We start from the raw sequence: 17,975 nt of genomic DNA on the forward strand, positions 1-17,975 counted from the left end.
GAAGGAAGGAAGGAAGGAAGGAAGGAAGGAAGGAAGGAAGGAAGGAAAAGAAGAAAAAAGAATCAAAGGCTAATAGGAACCAGTGAGGAAGAAAATCAGTATCTTTCCAGACATAGATACTTCATCATCATTCTTGATTTTGTATTACTTTAATAAATCATTATAATACAGATTATTAAATAAATTCTGATAGACTGCTTTCCCCTCCTTTCAAATCACATCCCCTGAAATGATTTACAACAAAATCTTACCATAATTAATCAAAGAATATTTTGTTCTTTCCCCCATCATGAACTAATTATAAATTGGCTTCACTGTTTACAATGATCTACAATGTCTTGCAAAAACAAAATGGCCACAAGTAATTTTCATCCAATGAAAAATGATCAGTAATGATGATGATGAAGAAGAAAAAATACTATTTTTTCCTTGTAGATACAAGAAACTTAGGTGTATCTTTTGCTTTCACTATTGAGCTATCTAGAGGGATCTTAGACTTGGTTTCATGGTGGGCCATGAAAAAGTATTGGAAAAGCAGAGAAATAACAACTAGTATTTATATAGTGCTTTAAGGTTTGCAAAGCATTTTACATATGTTAGTTCATTTGTTTCTCACAACAAGTCTGGGACATATCTGCTATTATTATAACTAATTGACAGATGAGGATACTGAGATAGAGGTTAAAGGATTTGCCCAGGTCACAGTGCTAATAAGTGGCCAAGGCAAGCTTGGAATTTAAGTATTTCTGAGTTCAACTCCTGAATTCAGCTGTGCCCTTGGTGTATACAGTGAGACTACACATCCATTTTTTCCAAGACAGTGGCAAAGTTCTACTGCAAATGTCTACTTCAAACTGAAATTCAGGCACATACTAGCTGTGTGACCTTAGGGTGAGTGATGTAACTTCTCAGTGCTTTAGGGAACTCTCTGTAACTGTGGTACAGGGAAGAGACCTTCATTGGTAGAGGGAGTTTCTCTACCTGGGAGTTCCCTTTGCAAAAGAAAACAGAAGCTTAGTATTTATCCCTGACCCCTGGGAGCTTGCATTCCACCGAGAAGTTAAAATATACATATAGATAAGTAACTAAAAGGTAATTTGGGGAATAAAAGAAAACTGGCAATTGTGGGGATTACAGAAGGTCTCAGCATTGAAGAAAGATAAGGATTTAGAGAGACAGACAAAAGCCTGTTGCAATAATAATATGAAGATAGGAAACATACAGACACACACACACACAAATAGGGAGAGCCTCCATGATACTCTCTCTTTCTGTGTATAATAAATGTATATGTATAACACATGCATGATATTTATACATATTTTATATGCATAACATATATGTATTATATATCCACATATATGTATAATAATTACATGTTAGTAGAATATATAATGTTAATATATTATGCTATGATATATTTATATAATATTTCTATGGAATGAATATTTATTTATTTATTTGTAAACCTGTTGCAGCCTTCATCCTGAATAAGTGAGTAGTTACTGAAATGGGTCCAGGCATAGTTTGTGCTGGATAAAACATGTTAGATCCAGAGAATTTTTGAGGCTTTTTTTCTTCTTTAGAATCTTTCTGATAGAGTTTGTCATTTTGAGAAGTTCCCTTATGGTGTGTGACCTATTTTAAGAAGTGAGTAGTATTGGATTGCATTCAGTTGAATTCCTATGAATATTTAATCTAAATTCTAGCACCATTTCATTGCAGAACAGACTCATGTTTATGTATCACATGTCTTTATATGGAATATGAAAATGATTGTAAAGTTCTCTGCAAGAAATAAAGTGTGATATTTAAAGGCTGAATTGAAATATGTAGTTCTCACATAAAGAAAAATGTCTGAGAATCCTATTTCATTAACAGCTTCAAAAATCATTATAATTAGGCATATAACAATTATCTTCATAGTCAAAATACAAAATGTTCCAAAGTAGTTTATGAATTCATTTAAAAAACATTTTTTCTTCTTTAGGCATGTGAATACAATTGTGTGATCAAATGATTGGAAAAAGTTTATTACAGCCTAAGTTAATACACCATTAAAAAAAAAACCTGGCTACTTTTTCCCACTAAAATTCAGTTTTCTCTAAATCCAAAAAAAAAAAAGAGAGAGAATTTCTTCATAAAATACAAGACGCCTGTGATTGTTTCATTTTTTTTTTTATCCCTAGCTTCTAACAAGTTCCCGGCACATAGTAGGTACTTCATAAATGCTTGTTGATCAATTTGTTAATTGCTATCTGACAAACATATGACAAAACAAACTATTTAATATTTTGAATATTCCCTGGTGTTTTTTTGTACCTGTGAATTTCCCATTTTGCAAATTAATTTAAAATTTTAAATAAAGTGTTTTATTAATAATTCACCCAAATACTGGTAGAAAACCAGACTTGAGATTTCCTTCAGGATTTTGATGAGCCCATGATCTCATGAGTATGAGTATTCTTCCTTTAGCATAAATTGCAACCCAGGTATCTGTACCTTTTTCTGTATGATTCTTGCCTTTAACTTTCCATAGACCCTCTCTAGAGGAGTCATCTAACATGCTGAAGGCTTTTCTTTGTTTAAAAACATATACACATGTGAACATATGTGAGTGTATATGCATATTTGTACAGGTATGCATGTGCATATATGTAGATATATACCTATACATATGCACACATATATACGCACACATATGTTTCATGGCCATGCCACATCCGTCTCTTGTTATGCATGTCCTTTGTAATACTTTTAAGCTGCTTTTTTGTAGCTTAAGAACATGAATAAGAACATGAGTTCTTATTAGAAATATATAGCAGCCTACTCAATGAATCTTGCTTTTTCTCTTTTTTAAATTATTTTTTTAGTTCAAAATTCCCTACCTTTTCCCCTTCCCCTACCCAATAAGAAGGCAAGCAAAATAAAACCTATTTCAAATGTATATATTCGTGCAAAACAAATTTTTGCATGTGCCACGTTCCCCCAAAAGCAAGAAAAATAAAGTAAAAAAAAATGCTTCAATCTGCACTCTGAATACATCAGCTCTCTATCTAGAGGTAGATAACATGTTTTGTGTTGATCAGAGATATTAAGTAAGTCTTTCCAAGTTTATTATCTTTACGATATAGCTATTTTTTATGTAGACTATTTTCCTGGTTCTGTTCCCTTTATTTTGTATCAATTCATATAAATATTCTCTGTTTTTTTTTCACCATTTCTTATAGCACAATCGCATTCCATCACAATGATATACCACAATTTGTTTGATGAGCATCCCCTTGGTTTCTAAATGCTGCCACAAAAAAGAGAGAAGCTGTAAATATTTTGGTGCATAGTGGCAATTTACCTCTTTCTTTTATCTCCTAGAGGTATAGCCCTGCTAGCAGTATTACTAGGTCAAAGGGTATGTCCAATTAAATAGCCTTTTGAACATAGTTCAAAATTGTTTTCCAAAATGATTGGATTATTTCACAGCTCTACCAATTGTGCATTAATGGACTCATTTTCTCACATCCCCAAGTTGTTTTAATGTGCATGTCTTCACTTATTAGTGACTTAAAATATTTTTATGTGGCAATTGATAGCTTTAATTTCTTCCTCTGAAAACTGTATATTCATATCATTTGATTATCAGTGAGAATGTTTCAATTCATCTTTCTATTGTCCTCTGGGTCACTTGTAATTTTGATTCTTCTGAGATTGTAGCATTCTGTGATTTATAGCCATATAGCAAAAACTTGACTTTTACAGGACAGTAAAGTTTAGAATAGTTGTAAGTGTTTTACTGTTAATCTCTTATTATTCAGTTTTGGGGCTCAGTTCATTGCCCATATGCAAAGCTTGTCCAGATTATATGTGTGTCTGGGAAAGAGGGAGGGTATTGTGTATGTGTGTATGTGTGTGCATGTGTGTGTGTGTGAGTGCATGTATATATACCCTCTGATGTCATAATCTGAAAAATGTTTTTCATCTATTTTGTTTTGCTGATGTAAATAAGCGACTGTATCTCATTGAGGAATTCCTGTAGTGTTCTATGATTTCATTAAACAGAGTATTCTATAAACAGGAACATCTGAAGACAAGTTAACAAACATTTATTAAGCACCTAATATGTGCCAGGTGGGGGTAACTAGGTAGTTCAGTGGGTAGACTTCTGGACCTGGAATCAGGAAGACTCATCTTTGTTAGTTCACATCTGGCCTCAGACACTTACTAGTTGTGTGACCCTGGGCAAGTCACTTAACCCTGTTTGCTTCAGTTTCCTCGGCTGTAAAATGAGCTGGAGAAAGAAATGGCAAAACCACTCCAATATAGTTACCAAGTAAAACCCCAAATGGGGTCAAAAAGAGTAGGAAAAAACTGGAAAATGACCGAAGAACAATAATGTGTGCCAGGCATACGCTAAGTCCTGGGCACATAAAGAAAGGCAAGGTCTCAAACACTAATAATGAAATTTTCCCCTGTTTGGATTTTGCACAGGATAACCGTCAATTTACTAGTAAGCTCCTTTGTCAATATATTTCTCCCTGTTCCATCTCTCACTTGATATCTATATTCAGCAGACTGCTGAAAACAAAATTTATCTCTGTGGTCACATCCAGCAATTTTTATTTGTCTGTATATGTGTATGTAACAATTGAGAGAAGACTTTAAAGTTTCATTTTGTCCTAAGGAGTAAATTTCCTCCTTTTATACAGCTGCTGCAGAATCTTAGATTCTATATGTGTTGTCTGGAAAAACCCAAAACATAAGAATTGTGAAATATTTTGGGCATATGTCCCAAGAACCACTTATTCTCAATCTGCAAATTTAAGTTACAGTCTGAAACATATACTGACACATATTCTTATCCTATTAGACTTCATTTCTATTTTTCAAAAAAGGTTAGAATAACTGATGTCCTTGGAAAAACAGAATAATGTTCACTTACCATATGTTTATAAGCATAGAAGGATCAAATATCATATTCTTATTACATTTAGTAGCAAAGCCATAGTTATTTTCCTTTCAGTGAACATCAATCAATCAGAAACTGCACGTGATTGGATTTGGAAGAAGAATAACATATTTGATTTGCAAAAGAGGCAATATAATTTGTTGGGAAGTTTACAGAGAAGACTCCTGTTTGGTTGCCATTTGGGCAAAGGGCTCTTTGAGGCTTCTTTTTGTAAGATCTGGCTTTTCAGTTCTACAATATGTCGTGTTTCTTTTTCCTCTTTCATTCTGAGCTTAAAAAACATCAAATAAGGGGTGGCTAGGTGGCACAGTGAATGGAGCGCTGGCCTTGGAGTCAGGAGGACCTGAGTTCAAATCCAACCTCAGACACAAAAACTAGCCATGTGACCTTGGGCAAGTTACTTAACCCCAATTGCCCTAGCTTCCTCCTCCAAAAAGCAAAACAAAACAAAACAAAAAAAAACCCCACCAAATAAAATGAGCATTTCCATGTAATGAGTAGAGTAGAAGAATATTATACATGCAATTGAATATGTATATTATGTACTATTTGCTTTATTTCTTAAATAAATGGCCTAACTTCAATGTTTCAAACTTCCATTAGGAAATGAAAAAAAATGTTTAGTATGTTGTACCCTTTGTAGAATGATGATTATGAGTATGTTTGAGCATTGCATTTACCTTTGTTTGTTATACTTTGCTAAGTACTCTAAAAGGCAAAGTAAATGACATAAACCCTACCTTTTAGAAACTTAAAATTTTTAAATCTTAATTTTATTGATATTTTTTGTCATTTATTCCCATAATTCCTCAATATTTTTCTCCCACCTCTCCTACCCAGGGAGCCATCCCTTGTGACAATTTTTTTAAAAAGAAAGAGAAAAAATTCAGCCAAACCAATCAACACATCAGTCATATTTGACAGTAGAAGCAATATTCCACACTCTTAGTACGCCACCTCTGCAAAGGAGGGGAGGGGCATACACTTTCTCTATTCTTCTCCAGGGCCAAGCAACGAGTTCTTTAGCACTTAAGTAATACTGATATGTCTAGAAATACCAATGACATACAAGTACCACAAAATCTCATTGTGAAACATTTTGAAGTGATTCACTTTTATTTTGGGTCAAATTGGGTTCCTTTTTCCTCCCCTCCTTCTACATTTCCCAACACTGTATAGTATTATCAGCTTATAATTTTAAAAAATGGTAGTATTCTTGTACAATACTGTACTAGTTTTTGGTATTATTATACCACAATTATACTATACTATGAAATAGATACTGAGGTGTTTGAGTGGAGTAAACAAAATAAGCAAACATGGAAACACTTATTAAAAAGAATGTATCCTTTATAAATGTATGAGAAAGGGGTCAGAGTAATTCCTAGGATAGTGGAAGAAAACAACATCGCAACACTTTGAGGGGAGGCAGTTCACATAAATGAGAAAGGTCCTACCAGTGAGGTCTCTGTTTGGCCACCATCCAAGGTCACATGCTTTGCAGGTGAATTCGTCTTGCACATATTCATTCTCTTTGCATGCTGTGCAGATCCAACAGCAGCTCACCTCTCCTTTACGAATGACCTAAAACATCAAGATCTATCTTTTAGAAAACTAACCATTTCATTTCTTGTAATGCCAATGCTCTTGCTCTGGCCTTTGCTAGTTTCAGGTGAACCAGAAGCTCCTTTGAAGAACATTTCACATAATAGGTAAACTTCAGAAGATATGGGGTGGGATGCATACTAGATTTGCAATCAATTGTTATATGGATATGAAGCTGATGTGAAGGGTCTCTGATTTTGTTGTATGGTTTCTAATAATTGTCTTGATGTTATTGCTTAAACTTGGAGAGCTCACAAGAACTTTACCCACACAGAGAGTGATGGCAGTAAGGTACAATGGAATAAATAACGGTGTTTTAGAAATTCTTATTTGACTACCCCTTCTTCACAACTATATCTAGTTGCCAAGTACATCTGATTCTTCCTAGATAATGATCCTTCCTTTATGTTACTTTCCTTTTGCCACTACCCCCTCCCTAGTATTGTACTTTCATTAACTCACTCCTGGATGGCAATAAAAGCCTCCATCTATATAATCTTCCTGAAATCTTTCTATCCCCCTAAATTCTTCCTACACATACCTGCTAAATCAGTTCACTTCCTGGTTAAGAAATTTCAGTGCTCCCCTATCACATTTCCATAAACTCTAATCTCCTCAGCATTGCACTTGAGGCCCTCTATTACTTCTGTTCATTGTCTCTCTTCAGCTTCCCAATAATGTGATGTGTGTGTGTGTGTGTGTGTGTGTATGTATGCGGGCTCATCACTTATTAGCTAAAACAGTAGCCTAATAGATTGAAAGCTGGAAGGGACATTAGGGACCATCCAGTTCATTCTTATTTTACAGATGAGGGAACTAAGTCTCACACGGTTAAGTGACCTCCCAGAATGACTACTTCACCCCTAGCTAGCTGTTCACCATATTAATTCAGTCTTTTCCAGTCACTCAGCTTAACACACAATGACTTCTTGATTTGCCTTCAAGAAAATTTTATCCTTCACAAAGGGGAAAACCAATAAAGAGTAATTCCATTTTGGATCTCATTATTACTAACCGAGAAGAGTTGATTGCTAGGTAGAAATTATAGGAATTCTAAAAAAAAAGTGATAATTTATTTTTAGACATTGTAACAGAGAGAGAAAAAGCCAGGCATAGCCTGACATGCACTGTAGATTTGGGGAAAGCAGATTTCAGTGGGTTCAGAGGAAATGTAGGTAGGATCTCATGTATGAAAATGTTAGAGAGTCAGTCAGTCCGGGAGGGATGGGAGAAACTCAAGCATGGAATTCTGAAAACAAAAGGAAATAATTTCAGCAAGGAATCAATTAACAAATATTTATTAAGTTCCTACTATGTGTCAGTGCTAGAAAGAAAAATGGGACTTTTGTGAAAAGACTCCTGTAAATGTACAGGGAACTGACCCACCGAATTAGTTTTTAAAAATGTATAGGAAACTGAAATAAAGCCAGATAACAGAGGATGAATATGATTTCATTATAGTCTTCTAACAATAGTGTCAGGAATGCTAAAGTTCCCAATGAGCTCAGGCTAATGAAGGGACTTAAAGGCAAAAATAGGGTTTCTTTTTTAAAAGCTAAATGGAAGAGAAGAAGGATCACAGAAAGGATAGGACCCTTGCTTGGGGTTGAGAGGATGATGAAAACAGAGAGAAAGAGGATGTTTCTTCTCTATTTTGATTCTGTTTTTTCTTCTGCTAAGTAGAATGACTTTTGTCCTAGAAATGACAGAACAAAAATTACTAATAGGGAGCTGATACCAAGATAAGTGAAGTTTTAATAGGAGAGCACCTAGTTACCCCTGGATAAATTCATGTTATCTAGTACAAATGAATTAGATCCTTGGGACCTGAGAGAATTGGCCAATGTGACTGCAGAGCCACCCTCTGTGATATTTCAAAGCTCGTTGAAAATAGGAGAGATACCACATGATTTGGAGAAGAGCTAATTACCATTTTTTTTAAATAGATGAGAGTAACATCTCCAAACTAAAGGTTAGTGAGCTTGACTTTGAATCTGGAAAAATTATAAACTGGATGATTAAAGAGATAGTTGATGAATATCAAGAAAGGGAAGTAGTGATTACAAAGAGCCAATAAGACTTCATCGAGAATGGGTCATGGCAGGGACGTCTGAGTAGCACAGCAGATAGAGCACCAGCCTTGGAGTCAGGAGACCTGAGTTCAAATCTGACCTCAGACACTTGACACTTACTATGTGACCCTGGTCAAGTCACTTAATTCCAATTGCCTCAAAAACATAAATTATATTAAAAAAAAAAAGAATCGGCCACGCCAGACCATTCAGTTTCTTTTATTTTTGACAGGAATGCTAAATTAGATGATAAGAATGATGAAGCTATAGTTTACCCGGGACATCTAGGTGGTGTGGTGGATAGAGCACAGGGCTTAGAATCAGTAAGACTACTCTTCCTGAGTTCAAATGCAGACTCAGACACTCAGTAGGTGTGTGATCTCTGGGCAAGTCATTTAACTCATTTTCCTCATCTGTAAAATGAGCCAGAAAAGAAGATGGAAGCCACTCCAGTATCTTTGCCAAGAAAACTCCAAATGGGGTCATAAAGAGTCAGATATGACTGAACAACAACATATTCTTAGCAAAGCTTTTTGATAAAATGTCTTACATTCTTCTTATGGGGAAGATAGAGATGAATTATCGATGATGATACAATTACATTAATTCAGAATTGGTTGGAGTAGTTGTTAATGGTTTGATGTCAATGTGGCAGAGGTCATTCAGTGGAACATCCCAGGAATTTGCCTTTGGCCCTGTGCTACTTAACATCTTTATAGATAAAGGTAGATAGCCTTGGATAAAGGTATAGATGGCATGCTTTTCAAGTTTTCAGACAACACCAAGCTATGAGTGATAGCTAAGATACTGGAAGACAGTCAGGATCCAAAAGAATAGCTACAGGCTAGAGTATTGGGATGAATCAAATAAGATAAAATTCAATAGGGAGAAATATAAAATCCTATAGTTGGGTGCAAGAAAATTTAATTGACAAAAACAAAATGGGTAAGGCATGGTTAGATAGCATTTGTTCTGGAAAAAAAACTATGGGAATTCCAGTACACTGTAAACTCAATATGAGTTAGCAGTGTGATCTGTCAGATGAGAAAACTAATGTGATCGTGGACTCCATTAAGAGAAGTACTGCTTCCAGGAATAGAGAAGAAATAGTCCTTGCTTTGATCAGATGACATCCCAGGGTATTGTGTTTAGTTCTAGGTGCTACAATTTAGGAATAATGCTGATAAACTGGAGAGTGTCTAAGGGAGGGTGATCAGCATTACCAAAGGTTTTATTCCATGTCTATATGAGTGCTTGAAGGAATGAGGAACATTTCTCTTGTAAGAGGGAAGAGACAAGAGGGAAACAGTAGCTACCTTTAAGTATTTGATGGGTTTTTTCATGTGTAGGGAGGATTAGATTTTATTCTGTTTAGCCTGAGAGGCCAAAACTAGGAGTGATGAATGGAAGTTGCAAAGAGGTAATTTAAGTTTAATGTCAGGAAACCATTCCTTGGAATTGGAGCTGTCCAAAAGCATACTGGGCTCTCTTGACATGTGGTGACTTCCCATCCCCACCCCCATCCCACACCTTTGGTGGTCTTCAAAATTAGGCCAGATTATCACTTTTGGGGCACATTATAGTGATGATTCCTTCTTATGTATGGGTTGGAACCAACCTTTGATTCTGTGTTTTAGAATCAGTAAGAATACAATTTTTAAGCATACTTATTCAGACATCCTTGCTTATATTCTGGAATATTGTAAAAATATGAAAGTAGAACCACATAAATTGTAAACTTTAGGCCAAGAAAGAAGGTAGATTTAAAATAGAAAGTTTGGGTTTAGGCTTTTATGATCATTCTGTGTAAAGAGTCAAATTAATTTTTCAAAAGCTGAGAAAAGTAAAGAGTGAATTACTGTCAAACAGAAATAAATGAAAAAATGTAGTAAGAGAAATGACCAAGGGGAAGAAGGAAAGATGCTTCTCTTACATGATGCCAGATGGTGGTGGGAAGTATATTTATATGTGTGTGTATACATGCACATGCACATATATACACACACATACATACACACATACATATATACCCACATACATACACGCATATATAAATTTAATAACTTCAAAATGGAATAAAGAAAGCTTTCAAGGAAAGGAGTAAAACTAATTAGAGAGTTAAATAAATATTTCTACATAGAGAAGCTTTTAATAGCATGCTTAGATAGGAAAAAGCAAAGATTCAGAAATGACAAAAGCCAAATATCTAATAACAGATGTCCATATGGATGAGGTCAGGATCTTAAGAGAATAAAGCAAGGAAGAATAAAGGCACCGCTATGGGTGTCTTGAGGTGTTCAGAAAGAGAACAGAAAGGGAGGGTGAACTTCCAGGATGAAAAAGGAAGGAGCTAAAATAATGCAAAAAATTAACTGTGGAAAAATGGAGTTCTGAATGGAATGATTTCAAGGGAAAAACAAGGTACTGGAAAGGAGGAAAGGATATGGTTGAAGTATACATTAAATGTTTGTGTATATATGTATGTATATATGTGTGTGTATATATATCATGTTGAAGTACATATTAAAGGATAAAGAACTATGGTTTAACAGCAAATTCAGTTCAAGAAGTAAGCAGCATGATCAGATTCTTGAAGAAAGGAGAGGCTTCTGGGTCTGAAGGCCTCATTACCTAGTCCTATATGACTTTTCAGAATGATCTGAACAAATGTTCTTTCTGTATTATCTAACAGAATATGAGAAATGATCAGCACAAAAAATACATATATGGAATTATATATAGACAGAGAGAGGAGAGAGAGAGAGAGAGAGAGATTAGGTGATCATAAATCATAGAACTTGACTGGAAAAAAGGCAAGGAAGATTTTTTTTAAGGTTTAGCTCAAGAAGAAAAAAACGTTTTGATTGGATTAACCCTATTTTCTTTAAGAACCTACAAAGCTTTGGAGCTTATTATCTACTACCTCCCACCCCAACAAAAACAAATGAACAAGCAAACAAATAATCAAAAACTCATCCTCTTTCTAAACTTCTCTCTTTCTACTGAAGATAACTTGCTTGCAAATTTGGAGTCATCCAGATTCCTCTCCCTTTCTCACCCTCCATATCCATCCACTGTCAAGTCTTGCTGATTCTATCTTCCCATCATATGCTTATGTTCATTACTTTCCACTCAGAGGGTCATCACTCTCATTTGAGCCCTCATTACCTCTCTGTATAGTATCATTATAGTCTCTGCATGAATTTCCCTGCTTTCAGTTTCTCTCCTTGACTATCCATCCTCTATAGAGCTGTCAAAATAATCTTGCAATGCCACCTTTCCCCTTGTCACTGCTTAGCAATTTGCAATGGTTTCCTATTGTCTCTAGTATTTAAATCCCATTAACAGTCTAAAAGACATTTCATATGCCTTCCCTTCATCCACTCTACTCTAGTCAGATTGGCCTACTAGCCATTTCCCAAACTTGTCCTTCCATCTGTACCTATAATACACTATATACATATGTGTTATGCACACACACACACACACACACACATATATATAAAATGTACCCTCTCTCCCTCTCATCCTCTAGAATCCTTAGGTTTACCCAATACTAAGATGACATTCCTTACAGCAAGTCATTCCAGACCCAATCCCCCTTTTCTGTTAATGTTCCTCCCTTCTCAAATTATTTCATATTTGCCTAGCAGTGTACATGTTCATTGGATCATCTACACAGAGCTGGATAGAACCTTAAACATCATTTATCCCCCTCAATTTACAGATAAAGAAACTGACTCACAGAGAAGCTAAATACTGTCTCCAAATACACTCTCTCCACTACATCATACTACTCCTAAAGGAAGGGGCTATTTCTTTTTTGTCATTGTGCCCTGAGTACTTCTCATGGTCCCTGGAACATAACAGGGGCTTAACAGATGTTTATTAAATTGAATTGAATAAGGTTTGCATGACAAAATGCTGATATATGTAGAAACAAAATATTGATATGACTGACATGCTCATGCTGAAGACATAAATTCCATTTGGATGGCATGAACTGAAGATCTTGAGACCAAAAGAAACAATTTCTTTAATTGGTTAACAAGTTAAAGAGTTATAACATATTGCATTTTTATAAGCAACTCATGCTTGTTAGTTTATAGTGGAAATCTGTAAGAAAATTTGGTTTGTAACTGGAATCTTTTAGGGATAGTATTGTTATACTTAGAAATTACTTTTTTAGTCATTTTGGTCATGTCCAGCTCCTCATGACTTCATTTGGGATTTTCTTGGCAAAGATACTGGAGTAGTTTGTCATTTCCTCCTCTAGCTCATTTTACAGATGAGGAAGCTGAGGCAAATGGGGTTAAGTGACTTGTCCAAGATCACTTGTCTAGTAAGAGTCTGAGGCTGAATTTGAACTTAGGTCTTTCTGACTCCAGGTCCAGCACTCTATCCATTGTGTCACCTAGCTGCCAGAAATTGCTTATTTAATGGGGAAAAAATGTATTGAAGACTATGTAGCAATGTGCATGTAACAATGAACAACTGAATTGCATTGAACTGCACTCTGGTTGTAGCAGGACTATATAGAAGACATTTTGTCAATCACTGATATTAAGATAATTAAACTCAAGTCACAGGTTTCATTATTTCACCCTGCTGCTCAAAAATCATCACTAGCTCCCTATCAGCTTTAGGATAGATACAAATCCCTTAGTTTGGTATCTAAGACAACCTGCCTTCCCAGCTATTCTTTACAAATTCTACTTACTGGCCAAACTAGATATTATTTGTTCTCTGAATTTGACTATTTCCTATTCTGTGCATCTGTACAAGGAAGGAAAGAAGGAAAGATTTATTTATTAAAGTGTCTCCCATGTGCTAGACACTATGTTAAGATAATATAATCCCATTTTATCCTCACAACAACCCTGGGGGGTAGGTGCTATTGTTACCATCATTTTACATATGAGTAAACTGAGGTAAACAGAGCTTAAGTAACTTGCCCAGGGTCATATAGTTAGGAGGAATCTGAGGCTGGATCTGAATTCAAGTCTTCCTAGACAGGTCCAGCACTCTGAGCCCTAATGCTGAGGACTTAATCAACATTTGTTGAATTAGGTTTTATAAGGATTTGTCCTTAACAGTGTTTTATATGTTATAAGAAAAGCAGGCATGTTTTTAGAAAGCATTTTAAGTTGCATTCAGAATGAAAAGCTTTTCATTGTTAATAAAGGAATTTATTAACCCTGAAATTAGCCCTGAAATTCTCCTGTAAATTGACTCTGTCTATATTTTGGAGAGGCTGCTGAGATTTCCTTTTATGTCACCTGGGCATGGTAGGTGGCAAATTAGTTGTGTTTGAATTTAAGTGCAGCTATTTGGTAAACAGGATTTGAATTTCTTTTATTTCCACACCACCTGGAGAGTTTATGGGGAAAAAAACAGATAAACATTTTTTTCCCCTTCAGGGACAAATCTTTTCCCACTGAACAGCACAATACTTTTAAAGCAGTACCTTCCTGCCCCAGTCTGCATTTATTGTAAATGCTACATGTTGTGGTTGATGTGGTTGTTTTTCAGCCGTGTCTGACTCTTTGTGACCCTGTTTGGGGTTTTCTTGGCAAAGATACTGGAATGGTTTGCCATGTCTTTCTCCAGCTCATTTTACAGATGAGGAAACTGAGGCAAACAGAGTAAGTGATCACAGAGTTAGTAAGTGTCTGAGGTCAGATTTGAACTCAGGGAGATGAGTCTTTCTGACTACAGTCCTGGCATGCTATCCATATACCACAGTAGTGCCAAGTGATGTTTTCTAGGCATTCATATTGCCAGGCACAAGGAGCAGAGCTCCATAGACATCCTGCTTTCTGGTTTGGCACTGAGTGACCCTGCTTCTGTTCTGGAATGTGTGAGCCATTGTACAAAGGACACATGACTATGCATTCATAGCCTGCCAGGAGTAAAGTTAGCAGGTAGGAATTACTAAGGTGAGCTTCTATGCAGTAAATCTCAAGAGGAAGGGGCTATTTTTTTCTTGCCTGCTTTTTTTCCCCCTCTCACTTTTTTTTTAAGCAATTGGGGCTAAGTAACTTGCTCAAGGTTACACAGCCAGGTGTTTCTGGGTGGGTGCTAAGTGTCTGAGCCCGGATTCGATCCCAGGTCATCCCGACTCTGGGGACGGTGCTCTTACTCGCTGTGCTACCTGGCTGCCCTGCCCCACTCACTTTTAATACCCAGAAGACTGCTCTTTGCCTATCCATAAACTGTTTCACTGACATGGCATTATAGACAATACAGTGAAAAGCATCCTTGTGACAAGCCCTCTCTGGTCTTCAGGCTTGGAAAAAGCAGCACCAGGGACCGTGTTCTCCATATTCTATGGCCACAGGTACAATTGGCTTGGCATTTCATTACTACCTACCAGGGTGTTGCTGGGCCACAGAGAATTCCTTTTATCAAGGGACAGCCATGGAGAAACACATGGCCACATGAATGGACTCTGGTGACAGCTCTACACGCCTCAGGACTATGGGGCTTCTCAAGGGATTTCCAGGAAGCTAGACTTAGACATCTCTCCTGAGGGATAGGGTGGAGTGTATGAGCCAGCCTGGTAGATCACCCAGATGGTGTCAGAAGTTATAAAGATAAGATAGAGCTACTGGGATTAATATTATTTTCCTCCCTTAAAATGAGACAGAACTAATAAGATTAAACACACTGGAATAGCCCTTTCTCCATTGCTATAGTAGTTAAAAGGCTCTAAGCCCTCTACTGCACTTTGGTAACACAGAAACTGTCTTTGCCTCTGCAATAAGAGACTGGCGCAAAGTGTGGAGGTTACCTGGAGCACAGCCTAGCAGGGCTTCCCACCTACACAGAGGCTCAGCAGTTCTGGGTTGGGGGTGGGATAAGGACAGACTCCCACACAATTGCTGCTATACCAACAGCTGGGCTGGATGACATTTATATAACAACTTGACTGCATTAAGAGATGAATCACAGAAAATTAGTGATGAGAATGACCTATTAGGTCATCTGATCCATACCCCTGGCATTTCAAAGTTCCTCCCCCCAATCTGTATTTTCCATCTTCTCACTCAATCTGGTTTTACATAGTGTGAGACAGAGTTTTCACCATCCTTCCTTACAGAGAATCCTCTTACATCTAAACCCTACCCTTTATTTTTGTTTGCAGCATGCAGTCACCTCTGCTATAACATGCCATATGTGTTCCTCCAAAGTACCACATTATGAAAAAAAATTCATGCAATAAAAACAAGAGTTTATGGGGATAATGGGGTTAGGGATGAAATACCCAAAAACTTTATCAGTGACACATAAAAAGAGGTAGGAACCTAATAAAAATGGTAGCACTTTATACATGATAACATATGACAAGTGGTTAAGAAATATGTCAGTCCCACAAATTTTAGCACCAGAGCAAGGCTGGCAAAGTCTCTGGATGGTTGGGCATGCCACAATGCCAGGCCTTGGTAGTGGTGGTATGTTCGAGACTATGGTGGAATCAGTCTTCTTTTGCCCACAGTTCCTACTGCAGCAGAAGATATGCAATATAGGACTTTACCATGACAAAACCTTGGTTTACTTAGGAGTGGGCAGTGAAAAGGCCATAGTATGTGAATTATTATGAAGTGGTGAAATTTTCTGCGTTCTTGATGTTTCTTATGGAAGAAATCAAGTGAGAAGCAAACTGAAATTCTCCCTATGCTTAAATTTTTCCCTAATAACTCAAATTGGAGCAAATTTGCATTTTCTTTCTTTTTTTTTAACTAGTTGACTGATTTACTGAATGATGAAAAAGAAGTTTATTATGGGAGGAAAAGGAATAGGCATTTATATAATGCCTGTCACATACCAGACCCTGTGCTAACCACTTTAGAAGTACTATCTCATTTGAACTTGCAAGGTAGGTGCCATTATGATCTCCATTTTGCAATTGAGAAACTGAGGCAGAGATCAATTGACTTACACAGTTAGTTAGTGTCTGATCTCCAATTCAGTTGTTCCTGACTCCAAACCCAATGCTGTATCTCTCCTATCACCTAGCTGGCACAAAATTTGTATTTTCAAAACAAATGCTATAGCATAACTAACTGTATATCCAAAGATGGAATGCTTGTGAGCAGGGTATGGTGAAGCCAATTGGAACTTCTCTCTCGAGAGTGAGTATTTACACTTAAGAAACCAGCAAATGTAATGAGTCAGGGCATGATTTATTGTTTTGTTTATTGTCTAGACTTAAGAAAAGTGATGGGAAAAATGTTAATAATGCAAATTAAACATAAAAGCATAGGCATACATTATTTTTCCTAGAGAGTCAGTTGTTAAACATTTATCAATTGTCTCTAATTATGAGACACTCAGGGCATACCACAAACTCTTGGAAGTTACTAAAGTCCCCTGTAGAAAGGTATAATGGAAAGTCAGTTTGACAAGGACCACCGTCCTAGGATTTATGGAACCTTGATTTAGATTCTCAAAGTGGGCAGTACCACCCGCTTGGGGGTGCTAGAAAGATGCAGGAGGAGTAGCCTCAGGTGTACTTTGAGGGCTTTGAATAAAAATAAGGGAGCAGTAGAAGCATAAGAAAAGAAGAGAAGAGAAGAAAATTTTGAAAAACTGTTGGTACATGTTTAATTTGCTGTGTAACTGAGTTAAAGTTGTAGTGATTACATTATTTTCCAGTAAACACACAAAATAAAAGTTATAGCCAAACAGTGGACAAGTCCACCGATAGGTCTTAATAAGCAGGTGTTGGCAGTCAAGTCTGTTGTGCATTGTCGGAAAGTCCAGCATGCATCTGTAGGAACATGTGTGTGTACCGACTTGTTTATAATATAATACTATATGCTTACATGATGCAGCATTGTGTCATCAAAATTTCAATGCAGGAAAACCCCACAAATTTACAATAAATGATTAAATTTAAATTTTTAAAAATTATATATTTTTGAAATGATGTAAGTTTTTTTTTTTTTAATTAAAGAAAGTAAATTTCCAGGGCGGTACTGAGTAATTATTTTTTTGAAAAGGGGGCAATGGCCAAATAAGTTTGGGAATCTCTAATTTAGACCCTTGGTGCTGACACAGACTAGCCATGTGAGCAAGTGACATGTCTTTTCTGGCCTTTAATTTCTTTAGCTTCAAAATCCGAGTGATAATATCAGAGAACCTGATTGGCATAGTGGATAAAGAGCCAGAAAGATGTGGGTTCAAGTCTTGCTGCTGACACAGACTGCCTGTGTGTCTTAAGGAATTAATATCCTCCCAAAGAAAGTATTTAAGACTACAAGTTGCCAGATAGGTCCTGATTTGCACTGAGAGTTTCTTTATAAGAAGTTCCTTATACCAATGACATCAGA

General features: G+C 36.4%; 1 protein-coding gene across 1 annotated transcript in view; it reads right to left on the reverse strand.

Annotated features, from left to right (window-relative positions):
• Window positions 1-17,975, reverse strand: part of GRM1 (glutamate metabotropic receptor 1) — a 294,731-nt gene that overhangs the window by 1,021 nt on the left and 275,735 nt on the right. Inside the window, exon 6 of the mRNA XM_069069743.1 lies at window positions 6,421-6,547. Coding sequence (XP_068925844.1) covers window positions 6,421-6,547 — 127 coding nt within the window. The remainder of the gene's footprint in view (window positions 1-6,420; window positions 6,548-17,975) is intronic.

Source organism: Petaurus breviceps, unplaced genomic scaffold, assembly GCF_028583685.1.
Source record: "Petaurus breviceps papuanus isolate PSGF00001 unplaced genomic scaffold, PetGlider_PUasm1.0 90784, whole genome shotgun sequence".
Lineage (NCBI taxonomy): Eukaryota > Metazoa > Chordata > Mammalia > Diprotodontia > Petauridae > Petaurus > Petaurus breviceps.